This window comes from Furipterus horrens, unplaced genomic scaffold, assembly GCF_987537825.1.
Source record: "Furipterus horrens unplaced genomic scaffold, mFurHor1.1.pri manual_scaffold_7, whole genome shotgun sequence".
In the NCBI taxonomy this organism is placed as follows: domain Eukaryota; kingdom Metazoa; phylum Chordata; class Mammalia; order Chiroptera; family Furipteridae; genus Furipterus; species Furipterus horrens.
The window spans coordinates 107310867-107324566 of NW_028327177.1; the positions used below are offsets into that span (position 1 = coordinate 107310867).

At 36.2% G+C, this 13700-nt stretch overlaps 1 protein-coding gene across 9 annotated transcripts in view; it reads left to right on the forward strand.

Moving 5' to 3' along the window:
• TFDP2 (transcription factor Dp-2) overlaps positions 1-13700 on the forward strand; it is a 184240-nt gene that overhangs the window by 157383 nt on the left and 13157 nt on the right. For 8 of the 9 annotated variants that reach the window (XM_090284233.1, XM_090284231.1, XM_090284235.1 and 5 more), the window contains 3 exons: positions 5473-5635; positions 9346-9492; positions 12581-12649. In XM_090284233.1, coding sequence (XP_090140359.1) covers positions 5473-5635; positions 9346-9492; positions 12581-12649 — 379 coding nt within the window. The remainder of the gene's footprint in view (positions 1-5472; positions 5636-9345; positions 9493-12580; positions 12650-13700) is intronic. The other variant, XM_090284234.1, reaches the window with a different exon arrangement.

A 13700-nucleotide genomic window follows, 5' to 3' on the forward strand; every position in this document is an offset into this window, starting at 1 on the left:
AGCTGTCATTTAGTCTTACATCTGCAGATAGCTAAATAGTTAATGCTCACCAGACCTTATGGCAATGTCTCTCTAGTCATTTTGATGGTCGGAAGCTTGTTCTTTAGTGGTTCCTTGAGGAAGTGCTCATGAACTAGTAAGCCCTGAATTGACGACTTTTATATTTGAATTTAATAAGTTTGCTGAATACAAAAATCCTTGACTCACTTTTTCTTTCCATTTCTTAAATATATGTAATTCTAGCATAACACCTTGCTGTTGAAAAATATGATATATATTTCTTCAGCTGTCTAAAAGATTCTTTTTCTTTGAATTTTATTAGAATGTTTGGTATTTGTCATTCTGGCTTGATAGTCTTTTGTTTTCATTTTATTTTATGAACATTTTCTTTAATTATAGCATTTAATATTATTCTATTCCCTTGCTTTTATTGTTTTCTCCAGATACTCTTATTGTCAGTATATTCTTTGCCTCTCTTCAATATTTGTCATTTTCTCTTGAATATCAGTTGTGGAAATTATACGAATTAGATTGTTGTAACCTTTTTAGTCTTTGTTGTAGGTCCCTTGCACTCACTTGGTATCAAAGAGGGTGAAACTCCTCCATTCAACTGCTGCTCTCAAATTGGCCTACAGTGCCTTCCTTATTGACTATTTTGTGATTACCCTGTTCTGATTTCTATTTAATGGAGCCCCACTGAGGATTTCTTACTCTGCTCACACGGACACTACTGTGTAGGCCTTTGGCCATTGCATTGGTATTGTATTCTGAGGTTTGTTGCAGATACCTTGTGATTTAGTTTTGTTATAAATGTTGTCATGGGTTTTGTGTTTTGCTATCTAGTTGCTCTATGTTTTTATCTGTGTATTTGGAGAGTTTGAATAGTATGCTGTTATCTTCCTATCTTTCCAGACTACCCCATTAACTGGTGTGTGTGTGTGTGTGTGTGTGTACAGTCTGTTTGAATTGTAATTTAAATAGTAAATTGATGTGTCTTTTACAGTCTACAAAATGTCCCTTCTCTATCTATTCCTCTCTGTCTCCCTCCCTCCTTTTTTCCCTTACAACTTACTAATTGAAGAAACAACATTGTATGTCCTAAAGAGAAATCCTTTGCTTATTGCATCTCTGTAGTGTAGTTTAGCGTGTTCTGTCCTCGGTATTTCCTTTAAACTGGTAGGTGGATCAGGAGTGCTGATCAGATTCAGATCCCATGATAAAATTGTATATTTTTTAAAAAACCAAAAACCAAAAAACACTGAATGGAACAGCTGAAAGAGAGCAAAGAATACAGAAAACAGAAGCACTGGAGTGAAATTTTTTCGATTGGAAAATTTGACTTGGAAGAATAGGCAAATCCATAGAAACCAAAAATAGTAGTTGCGAGGGGCTAGGTGCACGGGTAATGAGGAGTGACTGCTGGTTGGTTCAGGATTTATTTTATTTTATTTTGTGGGGGGACCCCCGCTCTATAACAATTCCCCCCTCTCAGACTTAAAACCCTTTTATAATCTTATAAAGGACAATGGGCAAAGGTCTCGTGCCCCTGTAGCTGCTTCAAGTTGGACATGGTCATCGTCCTCCCTACCCTTGGGTCCAGAAATCCCTAATAAGTGTGGGGCTGTGGAGGGGAGGGTGGCCTTCCCACATGGGGAAGGATCTTGCAGACTCCAGGTCAGTTGGCTGTCCCCAGGCAGTGGCGTGCTTGGTTTAACAGGCTGGCATCCTTGTTGTATTCTGGGGGCAACAGATTTGGCAACAGGGTTAAAAGGCATCATTAACACCATAACCATTAGCAGGGTTTCATTTTAAGGAGAAGAAATTAGATTGTGGTGATGCTTGCATACATAACTCTTAAAACCACTGAATTGTATACTTTAAATAGGTGAAGTTTATGGTATGTGAATTATATTTCAATATATCTGTTCTCTTTTTAAAAAAGGACTTTTGATTTGAAAAGGAAGAGGGATACCTAGTCCTTTGAGGCTGGTAGGGAGGAGGTTGGCATGGGTACACATGCTATAAGTTTGTGAATGATCTCTCCCATAAGCTGTAGACTTACATATTCGATTTTCTATTGAATATATATGTATTCTATTTGGCTAGTCTATAGCAGCGGTTTTCAACCTGTGGGTCACGACCCCTTTGGGGGTCGAACGACCCTTTCACAGGGGTCGCCTAAGACCATCGGAAAACACATATATAATTACATATTGTTTTTGTGATTAATCACTATGCTTTAGTTTTGGCTGGGGGTCACCACAACATGAGGAACTGTATTAATGGGTTGCAGCATTAGGAAGGTTGAGAACCACTGGTCTATAGGCATGTCGAACTCAACATCATTGTTGCCCAATAGAAATTAATGCAAGCCGCATGTAATTTTTAATTTTCTCATGGCATATCATGGCCAATTTAAATTTCTAATAGCCAATTAAAAAAATTAAAAGTGTGAAGTTAATTTTTATCTTTTATTTAATCTGTTATATTGAAAATATTTTAACATTTGCCTTGGCTGTGTAGTTGAGTTGGTTAGAGCATCGTATTGATATGCCAAGGTTGTGGGTTTGATCCCGAGTCAAGACATATACAAGAATCAACCAATGAATACATAAATAAATGGAACAACAAATCAATATTTCTCTCTCCTTTTCTCTCTACCTCCCTCCCTCACTCCCTCTCTCCTTCCCTCCCTCTCTCTCAAATCAATAAATTTTTAAAAATTTTAATATAAATAAATAAGCATTTAATTGCTATGAAAATTGTTCGTGAGATATTTTACACTCACTTCTCATCCAAGTCTTTGAAATTCAGTGTGTATTTTACACTTACAGCCTCCCCACATTTCAAGTGGTCAATAGTTACTATGTGGGCTATGGACAGTACGGATGAGGAGGCTTAAAATGGAGCTCGTGGACTTGTTCCAGTCTCCCTGACCTCAGTAAATGACCCCTCTTTCTAAGGGTCATTCTCTTATTTTCCACTTCCTTACCATTCACATCAATCAGTCACTCAGTTCTACTGGTATTTATCTTAAATTTTTTTGTAAATCTATATCTTCCTAACCCTACCAATTGCCCCAGTTTCAGGACTCATCATTTCTTGCCTGGGCTATTGCCGCAGCCTCTCCACAGATCTTCCTGTCTCTGCTTCCCCCCCCCATAAATCCATCTTCTACTTTGCAGCCGGAATCTCTGCCTAACTGAAACTGATGCCATGTCACTCCCCCACTTAATACCATGTAGTGGTTCCCATGGTATCTCAGCGGAGGCTGTGACCACAGCGAATGCACAATGGTTGTTTGAGAATGCAGGTAAATGAGAGTAGGTCTCTGTCCCCATCTCCCTCTTTTGAAAGGTACATTTAGTGTCTGTTTCTTAATATACATAACACAGTAGAACATGTAAAAAAAATTATAAATGAATATAATTATACCGATGGAATATGATAAGGTCCAGGCTCCTTTGCATGCCATTAATGGCCTGGCCCTTTATCTACCTTTCCGCCTCATCTTTTGCCCGGCACTCTTTAGCCTGGTGATGCTGCACTGTTTGCTTTTGTCCCTACATTTGTCACCTGTCTCTCTCTTCCATGTGTTTACTGCTGCTGTTTCTCCTGCCTGGATCCCCTTCCTAACTTCCTTCACTTGACTAACTCTCTGTTTTTGTTGTTCTCATAAGAACACTTAACATGAAAATCTAATCAGAACAAATTTTTCAGTGTACGTTTTTGTTAACTATACACACTATGTTGTACAGCAGCAGATCTCTAGAACTTAGTCATCTTGCATAACTGAAACTATACCTGTTGAACAACGATTCCCCATTTCCCCTTTCCTTCCAGCCCCTAGCAGGCACCATTCTACTCTCTGCTTTGCTTCTCCGAGTTTGACTGTGTTAGTACCTCCTATAAGGGGAATTATACATTATTTGTCCTTTTGTGTCAGGCTTATTTTACTTAGCACAATGTCCTCCAGGTTGACTTACGTTGTAGCATACAGCAGGATTTCATTTTTGTTAAGGCTAAATAATATTCCATTGTATGTGTATATTTATACCGTATCTTCTTCACTTACCTACTTACGGACATTTGGGTTGTTTCCATATATTCGCTATTGTGAATAATGCTGCAATAAACTTGGGGTGCAGGCTTCTCTTTGAGACCCTGATTACAGTTATTTTGGACAGATACCCAGAAGTGGGACTGTTAGATCATATGGTAGTTCTATTTTAAATTTTCTTTTGGAAGTCTCCATATAGTTTTCCATAACAGCTGTATCATTTTACATTCCCACAAACAGTGTACAAAAGTTCTAATTTCTCCACATTGTCAACAACACTTGTTATCTTTTATATATATATAATAACCATCCTAACAAGTGTGAGGTAATACTTGGTTTTGATTTGCATTTTTCTGATGATTAGTAATGTTGAGCATCTTTTCATAATGCTGTTAGCCATTTGTAAGTTTCTTTGGAAAAATGTCTCTTCATGTCCTTTGCCTATTTAATTGGGTTATTTGGTTGTTCCTTTTCTATTGAGTTGTAGGAGTTTCTTGGGTATTTTGGTTATTAACTTGTTATCAGATAAAATAGAGGGTTTGCAAATCTTTTCTCCTGTTACATAGGTTGCCATTTCATTTTGTTGTTTTCATTTGACTCAGTCCAGCAAGTCTTCCTCCTGCAGGTTAGACTAGATGTCACTCCCCCATTCCCACAGGACTCTGACTTGACACTTACCTTATCATATTGGGTTGTTTGTCATTATTTGCCTGTTCTGTCTGTCTCCTATACCCCATGTCTCATCGAAGGAAAGGATTTTGCCTCAATTACCGTTTTTGTACTGCCAATCACTAATATAGTTCTTGGCATATAGTTGGCAGTCAGATTAGTAGCACTAAACTACTCAGTTAGTAGAACTAAACTGAACCCCTGAAAATTTTAATGATTAAGTTAACAAAGTTGAGGCCTAGGCATTAACCAAATTTGAAAGAATTGAAGACTGAGATCTCTTATTAATATCAATAACCTCTGTTTGAAAATTGAGTAGATAAATGAAACTGAGAATAGTGGTACTTTTAATTTTAGGTGAAAAAGAACTATAATATAAGGATACGAAAAGATAAGTATTGACCAATATATAAACTTTCAGGGCAGAGTTTTCATCTCTTCTTCTCAAGGATTTATTCCCAGTACGTAGAACAGTGCCTGGCACCTAAGAGTAAGCAACTGGTCAGTAAATATTTGATGAATAAATAGATGATGTGTATAAGAAAAGCACTCTAGCTTCATATTTATTAGGCTTTTAAGGTAAAAATTAAGTTTAAAACATTTCCTCATCTCTAATTCAGTTAAAACTTACCACTTGAAGTAAAAACAATCAAATTACTATCTTCTCGCTATTTTAATTTTATAGTTTTGAAAAGGAAGTTTCTAAGTAATTAAAATGGAGTATACATTTCTTTCTCTTTTAGTAAACGAAGCAAAAAAGGAGATAAAAATGGAAAAGGCTTGAGACATTTTTCAATGAAAGTGTGCGAGAAAGTTCAGCGGAAAGGTACAACATCATATAATGAAGTAGCTGATGAGCTGGTATCAGAGTTCACCAATTCAAATAACCATTTGGCAGCTGATTCGGTAGGTAGATCATGCGCCTGGCATTGACTTGGATGAGTGATGCAACAGCGTACCTCTTTGGGTCATCTGTGTCATTGATTTCAGACTCAGACAAGCTAGGGAATCCTCAATTCTTACTTTACTTAACAGTTTCATATTGTCTGTTGGGAATTTTTGTTGTTGATTTTTTTGGAGTCTGTTTTGTTTTGGAAAGAATTATTTTATTATTTATTCCAGCATAAAGATGAACAAATATTTTAAAATATAATTTTGAAGGTTACTAAAGGAACATACTTTATAAAACATTTATATTTGAATGACTTTGGATACATTTCTGAATCTTAGTGTTTCTTCTCTAAGTCAAAAAGAAATTTTTATCTTGTTTTTTAAGTGAAAAATAATATGTGAACATGTTAATTAAAAATTTAGTTGTATAAAAGATTATATAATAAAAAGTATCTCCTTCTACCACAGACCCTAATCTACCTCCCCAAAGGCAACATTCACTATTACCAGATTCTTGAGTATTGTACCAGAAATTGTTTATGCATACCATGATAAAATGTATTTCCTTTTCTATTTTATTTTATTTTATTTCCTTTTCTACTCTAAACACAAATGTGATTGTGCTTTCCACGCTGCATTCTTAATTTTATATTCTTTACAATACATATATCTTGGAGATTTTTTTTAACCACATATAAATCACCCATTTTTTTCCAATGAAGATAAAATTATATACAGGGAGGGAAACGTACATGTCGTAAGGGTGCAATTAAAGCATTATTTTTTTTTCCTTATTCACTGTGGAATAGTTTACATTCAGTAAGATGTATTTATTTCCACTGTAAAACTTGGTGAGCTTTGACAGTTGTATGTACCTATGGAACAACCACCGTAATCAGGATGTAGATTATTTTCATCATGCCCTAACGGCTCTTCTTGCTTTTTATCATTATAGATCAGTTTACATTTTATTTAAATGTAATGATACTATGTATATGCCACAACAGTATTTTAAATAACAGTAACTCTAGTTATATTGAATTTTTAACTCTTGATCTTAGCGGAAATATTTATAGTGTTTCAACTTTAATTATAATAAAGCTTTTATATTGAGATTACAAAAAAATTTTTTTTAATGAACATTCACTTTTTTCCTGACTTAAGAACATTTGAAATTGCTGTTGAATTTATCAATTTCTGGATAGTTTTCTGAAAATATAGGATTTTTATACTGATAGTCATAAATGAGATGAGTGGGTGTTTTGTTTTGTTTTGTTTTTACCATCTTTGTATTTTGATTAGTAGTGTTATGCTAGCTTTATAATATGAATTTATAGGCTTTCTTTTTTATCTTTCTCTTTATTCCATTACAGATTTAATAGCATTGGATGTCTCTTTCTAGTCCCTGAAATTTTATAGAAATCAACTGTGATACCATCTAGCCCTGGTGATATGATGGGGTTAAAGTTTAGATAGGTTCTCCATTCCTTCCTTGGTAATTTGTCTGTTTCCCTTAGCTTAGTATCCTACATTTTTTAGAAAATCCTCTCTTTCATCCTATTCTCAAAATTATTTGCAATTATTTTTCCCTAAGAACCATATCTTGGGTTTGTACTGACCTCCTGTTTTGCAGTTAATTTCTGTTTTTTATTTAAAATTCTCTTTCCTATAGTTACTTTTGTTGTTTCCCTGCACTGCAGGCAATGACATATACTTCATCGACATTTATTATTTTTGTTAGTAATGGAAGTCTTAATGGCTGTGACTTTTCCTCTTCTGTAGTGCTTTGGATCCCATTGATTCTGATATAATGTTATTCTTTGACCTAAGCATTACATTAGAAAGTTCTTATAGTTCCAAGTGGTAAGGCTTTTGTTTGTTGGTAAAAATTTTTACTTTTATTACTATGAACTTTTTTTTTCATTGCTTTGAGATTTTCCGTGTGAGCCATTATATGATGATTTTTATTTTTTCTATTAATTGGAAAAAACTATTTGGCATTCTAATTCTGAGCCAAGGCCATAGTTCTGAAAGTGATCTGCAAGACCCTCCATGACCTGGCCCAGTATTACCTCTCTGATTCTCATCTCCTACTATTCACCCCTCAGTTACTACACATTTTGTGAATATGCCAGATGTGGTCCTTGTCAGGCCGTTGTACTTGCTATTTTCTTTGCTTGGAGCACTCCTTTCTGGGGATCCATATGGTTTCTCTCTCCCATCCATCTAATTTTCACTCAAATATCACTACAATAAGGCATTTCTTCTAACCACTCTTCAACATCGGACATACATGTCCCCACCCCTTGAGTATAAGCAAGAGTTGCATTTTTTCCTCTTTATTTACTGCTGTACTTTTTTTGATAATTTGAGAGGTTTATAGTCTTTAGTTCTTTCATTGGTTATCTTTATAACTTTACCATTTTAACTTCAATATTTTGTTTCTGGAGTTATCACCTGTAGAACAGTATCTGTTGATTATAGAGGGAAAATGAAGTTAATATGCTTATATTTACTCCTATCTCCCTTCTTTCCCCTCTAGCACAGGATTCAGATTACATATATAAGTGGTAGTGGTTAAAAGAATGTTATTATAGTTTTTTTTATGATTTGAAATAAATATATTAGGCCAAAAGTTCTATTATTACGTAGTTCATCTGCGTTGAATAGTTCATTTGCTTTGAATCCATATCCTTTCCAATATCAAAGAGGAGGAAATCAGCTGACCGACTTTGTTGCCTACTCCCGATGTTCGTTGTTATATTATTTCTACATTCAATCTTAGCCAAAAGGCCGAGAAGCAGTTACAGTCTCATTTCTAGTGTCAGGATTTCTAATGTTTCCATTCAGTTCTATAACTTTAAATCTCCCATTTATTTTAGTTCTGCTTTTAAATGGATTCAATGTTCTCCACCGTCCTTTATTATCATCAGCATTTGATTGATTGGATTTTGTTCTTAGGAACTACCCAGTCTCAATAACTATAAAGGGCTTTTTGCACAATGTAAGTTAACAGTTTCCTTTACTGAGAAGGTCTTGCTACCTCCCCCCCGCCCCCCCAAAAAAGGTCAGCTGAACTAAACAGCATGCATTAGTGATCTATATGATGACATTTCGGTGCAAATTCCCTATTTTCATTATAAGCTAGTGATAGTTTGCAGATCAGTACTAGTCCATGGACCACATTTTGAGATGCACTGTTTACCTAGAGCTTAAAACATGCATCCTTGACTTTTCAAAGTCTGATATCCTCCCAGGCAATGCAAGGTCTTAGCCCACATTAACTCCACTACCCCTTTCTGATATATATACTATTGTTGTCATATATATTAGTTCTGTATATATTTTAGACTCCACAAGACATTCTTGTTTTATACAGAGAGTATTAATTGAGATTTCCCCACATAGTTACCTTTTGAGTTGGTCTTCATTCCATCCTACATTTCCAGGTTCCATCTTAAATCATCTTTCTTCTCCCTGAAGAAGGCCCTGTAGTGTTTTTCTAAAATTTAGAGCTGTTGGCAACATAATCTTTATTTTTTAGATTGTTTTATGTTTTAGATTCTTTGAAAGTATATTTATTTCATCTTTACTTTTGAAGATAGTTTCACTGGGTATAGAATTCTTTCAGCACTTTGAAGATATTATAATAATATTATTTATTTAATATAGGGTTACTATGTCTTAACCCTTAACTTTTATCACTTAATAAAAATATTTTTTAGCAGGCTTATGACCAGAAGAACATTAGGCGAAGAGTTTATGATGCTTTAAATGTGCTAATGGCAATGAACATCATTTCAAAGGAAAAAAAAGAAATCAAGTGGATTGGCCTGCCTACCAATTCTGCTCAAGAGTGTCAAAACCTGGAGGTAAGTGAGGAAAATCTGTTCATACAAATAGTTTGCTTTATTTTACATCAGAGGCATTTTAATTTAGGAATATAGTCACATAATAGTAAAATATTTCTAATTGTTTATATATACTGTGTCTTTTTAAAAAATAGACTCTTCTATGTAGAGTTTTAGAACTGAAAGGAACTTTAGAGATATATAGTCTGACTGATGTCTTGATGAAACTGAGGGACATAGAAATTAAATGACTTGGTTTTTACTGTTTCTTAGAGAAGATCTTTATTCTAATTGAATTCTGAGCACTTTAATAAATTTTTGGTGATTCATATAATAGAAATATTATCTTATCTGATGGAATGCTTGTTGTATGGGCCCCCCAAAATGGATTCAGCTGCTTATTTCTAATGTTTAAACTTTTACCTTCGGCTCTGGAATCAGTGGCAACAGAATGGTATTTCATTTGTATCTTTGTCAGAGTGGATAGAATGTTTAGCAGTTATATGAATTTGTATATGATGTGTGCAAAAGCATTTTTTATCCTGCTGTTAATTTTAATCATTACAGAAAATCTTTCCTAATTGAACATGTATCCTCCTGACATACTTTTTCCAAATTTGACATAATTTTACTGTCATGCCCTAAAAGGGATAAACTGAGGTTAAAGATAGCTTATGGAGATAAATGTGGTTGATTTCATGTTTTTCTCAGTATTTGGTACCATTATACTTGTGGATGGAGGGAGAAACCAGACATTTATCGTAAGTTTTTGCTGCAGTGGAAATGCCCTCCTTTTCTCCGTCTAATAGAGTGGAGTTTGAGGATCATTTTAATTACCAATAATATTAAGCTGATAACAGAAATCTATTAGCATCTGCTATGTGCTTAACCAAAGAGTATACAAGGCAAATTTCTGATTCCAAGGAGCTTTCATTCTAATTGAGAGGAGAAATGTAAAAGGAGTTACAAAAATGTGATTACTACTATGAAAGAAGGATGTACAGATTTTCTGGAAAGGGAGATAAGGGAGGACTTTGCCAAGAACAAAAGTGCCCGAGCTGTGTCGTGAGGGAGGACGAGGAGTCCAGGGCACACAGAGGGCCGTCCTAGGAGAAGCTGTTGAAGAATTACAGAGGAGGATTGATAGGATGTAATCTGAAGGGTCCCTCTGCTGGTGGATTGGAAGGGAAAGTGACAGGAGGATGAGGAGGGCAGCTGAGGGGATGGATGGAGATCCTGAGTTGAGTCAGTGAGGCTCACGATGTGCTCTAGAGGCAGAATCAGTGCAACTTGGATGTGGGGCGGGGTAGGGGGGCTGGTGGGGCTTGGCCTGTCACAGCTTCAGGTATAGGGTGGAACTCCTGCAACATCCTTTCATATGTAGAGGGCCACACAGATTTTACATTAATCTAAAGTAAGTTAGGATACAGTGTGGTAGTGGTTAGAGCAGCGGTTCTCATCCTGTGGGTCGCGACCCCTTTGGGGGTCGAACGACCCTTTCACAGGGATTGCCTAAGACCGTCGGAAAACACATATATAATTACATGTTGTTTTTGTGATTAATCACTATGCTTTAATTATGTTTAATTTGTAACAATGAAAATACATCCTGCATATCAGATATTTACACTACGATTCATAACAGTAGCAAAATTACAGTTACGAAGTAGCAATGAAAATAATTTTATGGTTGGGGGTCACCACAACATGAGGAACTGTATTAAAGAGTCAAAGCATTAGGAAGGTTGAGAACCACTGGGTTAGAGGGACTGTGAGAGGTATGGACTTCAGCGGACAGGGAGCAAATAAGAAATATTCTCTTGGGGTAGACAAGAAAAATGTCCTATTTGGTGTCATTGACTTTTGCCCAAAGAGTCAGTTAAGAACTCATCCAAAGGAAATTCAGACCCTAATATCTGTTTTCTAGGTAGTTGTAGAGAGTGAGGAAAATAATAGTCCTTTGAAGCTGGGAAGTTTGTCCCATAAGCATTTTCTTAAAACTACAAGTAGGAATTGTATATTGAATATGTAAGCTGTCTGTATTAGTAGCTATGCTTATTTAAGTCCGTTAAAATACACCATTTTTACTTCAGTAATAAAATAAAATAAATTTTAAAAGGGAAGGAAGGAAAGAGAAAGAAAGAAGAGAAATCTGGCGTAATTTCTCTTATTAGGAAAGTAATATTTACACATGTGAAACAGAAATGATACAAAATAGTACAGGATTAAAAGTTAACTTCTGTGTAATCAGGACAAATATGAAAGCATCAGAAGGTCCTATGCACCATCTGGAAAAGGAGTCTTAGTACTGACCAGGCTATTGGGAAATACCCATACTAATGAGAACACAAATTAATAAAATAATTTTAGGGAGGACTTTGTCTCAGAAGCCTCAAATACTATGTATATTCTTTGACCAGACAATCAGCCATGTGGTTTCTAACAGGGGGGAAAAAAAGGCAAATAAATTAAATGTTTAAATAAATACATAAAATTTAAAGTAAAAATAAAAGTCAGTTAAACTGAAGTCTTAAATGAGTTCTTACCTCATTTGGGGGGGGGGGGCTGTAATACAGCAAAGCAATTAATATTAGGGTCCCTGGAACCAGATGGCTTAGGTTTTTGCCAAGCACTAAGCTGTGTGCCCTTGGGCAGTTATTTAACCTTCTGTGCTCCATTTCCTTCTCTGCAGAAATGCCTAACAGCAGTACTTACCTCTGACACAGGGTTTTGTGAAGATGTGTTAAGATAATGTATGTAAAGGGCTGAGCTGAGTGCCGGCACAGAGAGTAAGTGTTCCTCAGTGTTAGCTCTTACTCTGTTACAAATTAAATGATAAATAGCAACGAGTGCTACATGCCATGTATTCATTAAGTGGATGGATTTCCTTACTGATGACAGCTGGCACAGTTCTGCTGCTTGCCTGCTCGTTTACCCAAACCCTTGCCCCACCTCCAAGAGGTATAGTTTGCCTTTATTGATGTTGGTAGTTAAAATGGGTTGCATTTCTCTAAAGAAAATTCATGATATCTCAGCATTGGGACGTGAAAATGAGCAGTACTTTATACACTACATAAGTTCACGTTATTTTGTAACCTATGTTTTAAAGATCGAGAAGCAGAGGCGGATAGAACGGATAAAGCAGAAGCGGGCCCAGCTACAAGAGCTTCTCCTGCAGGTAAGGTGCCAGGGTGTTTTCCCAATAATAAAATAAAAAATAAAAGAAGGAACGGAAGGAGGGAGGAAGAAAGAAAAGGAGAGAGAAATCTATATTTTGCTTCTCCACTTACTTCTTTAGAATGTTGTTTGCCTTGGGTGCCTTTGAGGTGGTGCCTGGTGGGGGTCCGGCAGGGCGGCCTCCCTGGCCAGCCCGCTGCTGCCCACGTGGTCCGCCTTTCAGCTGGTTCCTCTCATCATCCTCAGGGCCTCACAGCCACTCACCTGCCCTATTCGAGACTTACACTGTACCGCAGTTTACTTTTGACATTTATTGTTACTCTGAACAGAAACTACTCGGAGTGATTAAGTGCGTGTGTGTGTGTGTGTGTGCGCGCGCACCTGTGCGTGTGTGTGTGTGTGTGCGCGCGCCTGTGCGTGTGTGTGCCTGTGTGTGTGCGCGCGCCTGTGTGTGTGTGTGTGTGTGCGTGCGCGCGCGCCCTGATTTGGAATACCAAGAAGTAAAGCTAGTTACGTTTTAGGCACATTGACTAAAATAATCAAATCCACCTGTAATACTTATTGTCTGTAAGTAACAGAATAACATACAATGACTCAATTAGCTTTGTAAAAATACCAAACCTTAAAAGGTATTTATTTAAATGAATATTAAATTTTATGGTGTAATAAGTATCCCTATGTTTATACTTCTTTGGATAATTGCCTAGAATGTGGATGATTTTTAAAAATATAATAGAGCCTTTGTATAAAATTCTATGAGGTAAGATCACAGGGTAGAAGGACTATTTTTCTACTTTTGGGAATTGTAGTTGGTGTACAGGTTTACTTTGAGCTCTACAGTGGAGCTGTTTTCAGTCTAATCAAAACTTTGTAAAATGAGTCAGAGAATCCTTATACATTTGCTTTTATCAGCAAATTGTCTTCATTTTGAAAACTTTCAGACAATCATAAACCAACTTTGAGTTGAGCGACTGTAGGATTTAATCCTCACTAGAGGATACGTTTGGTGATTTTCAAGAGAGGAAGGGAGAAGGGGAGGGTGGGGAGAGAAA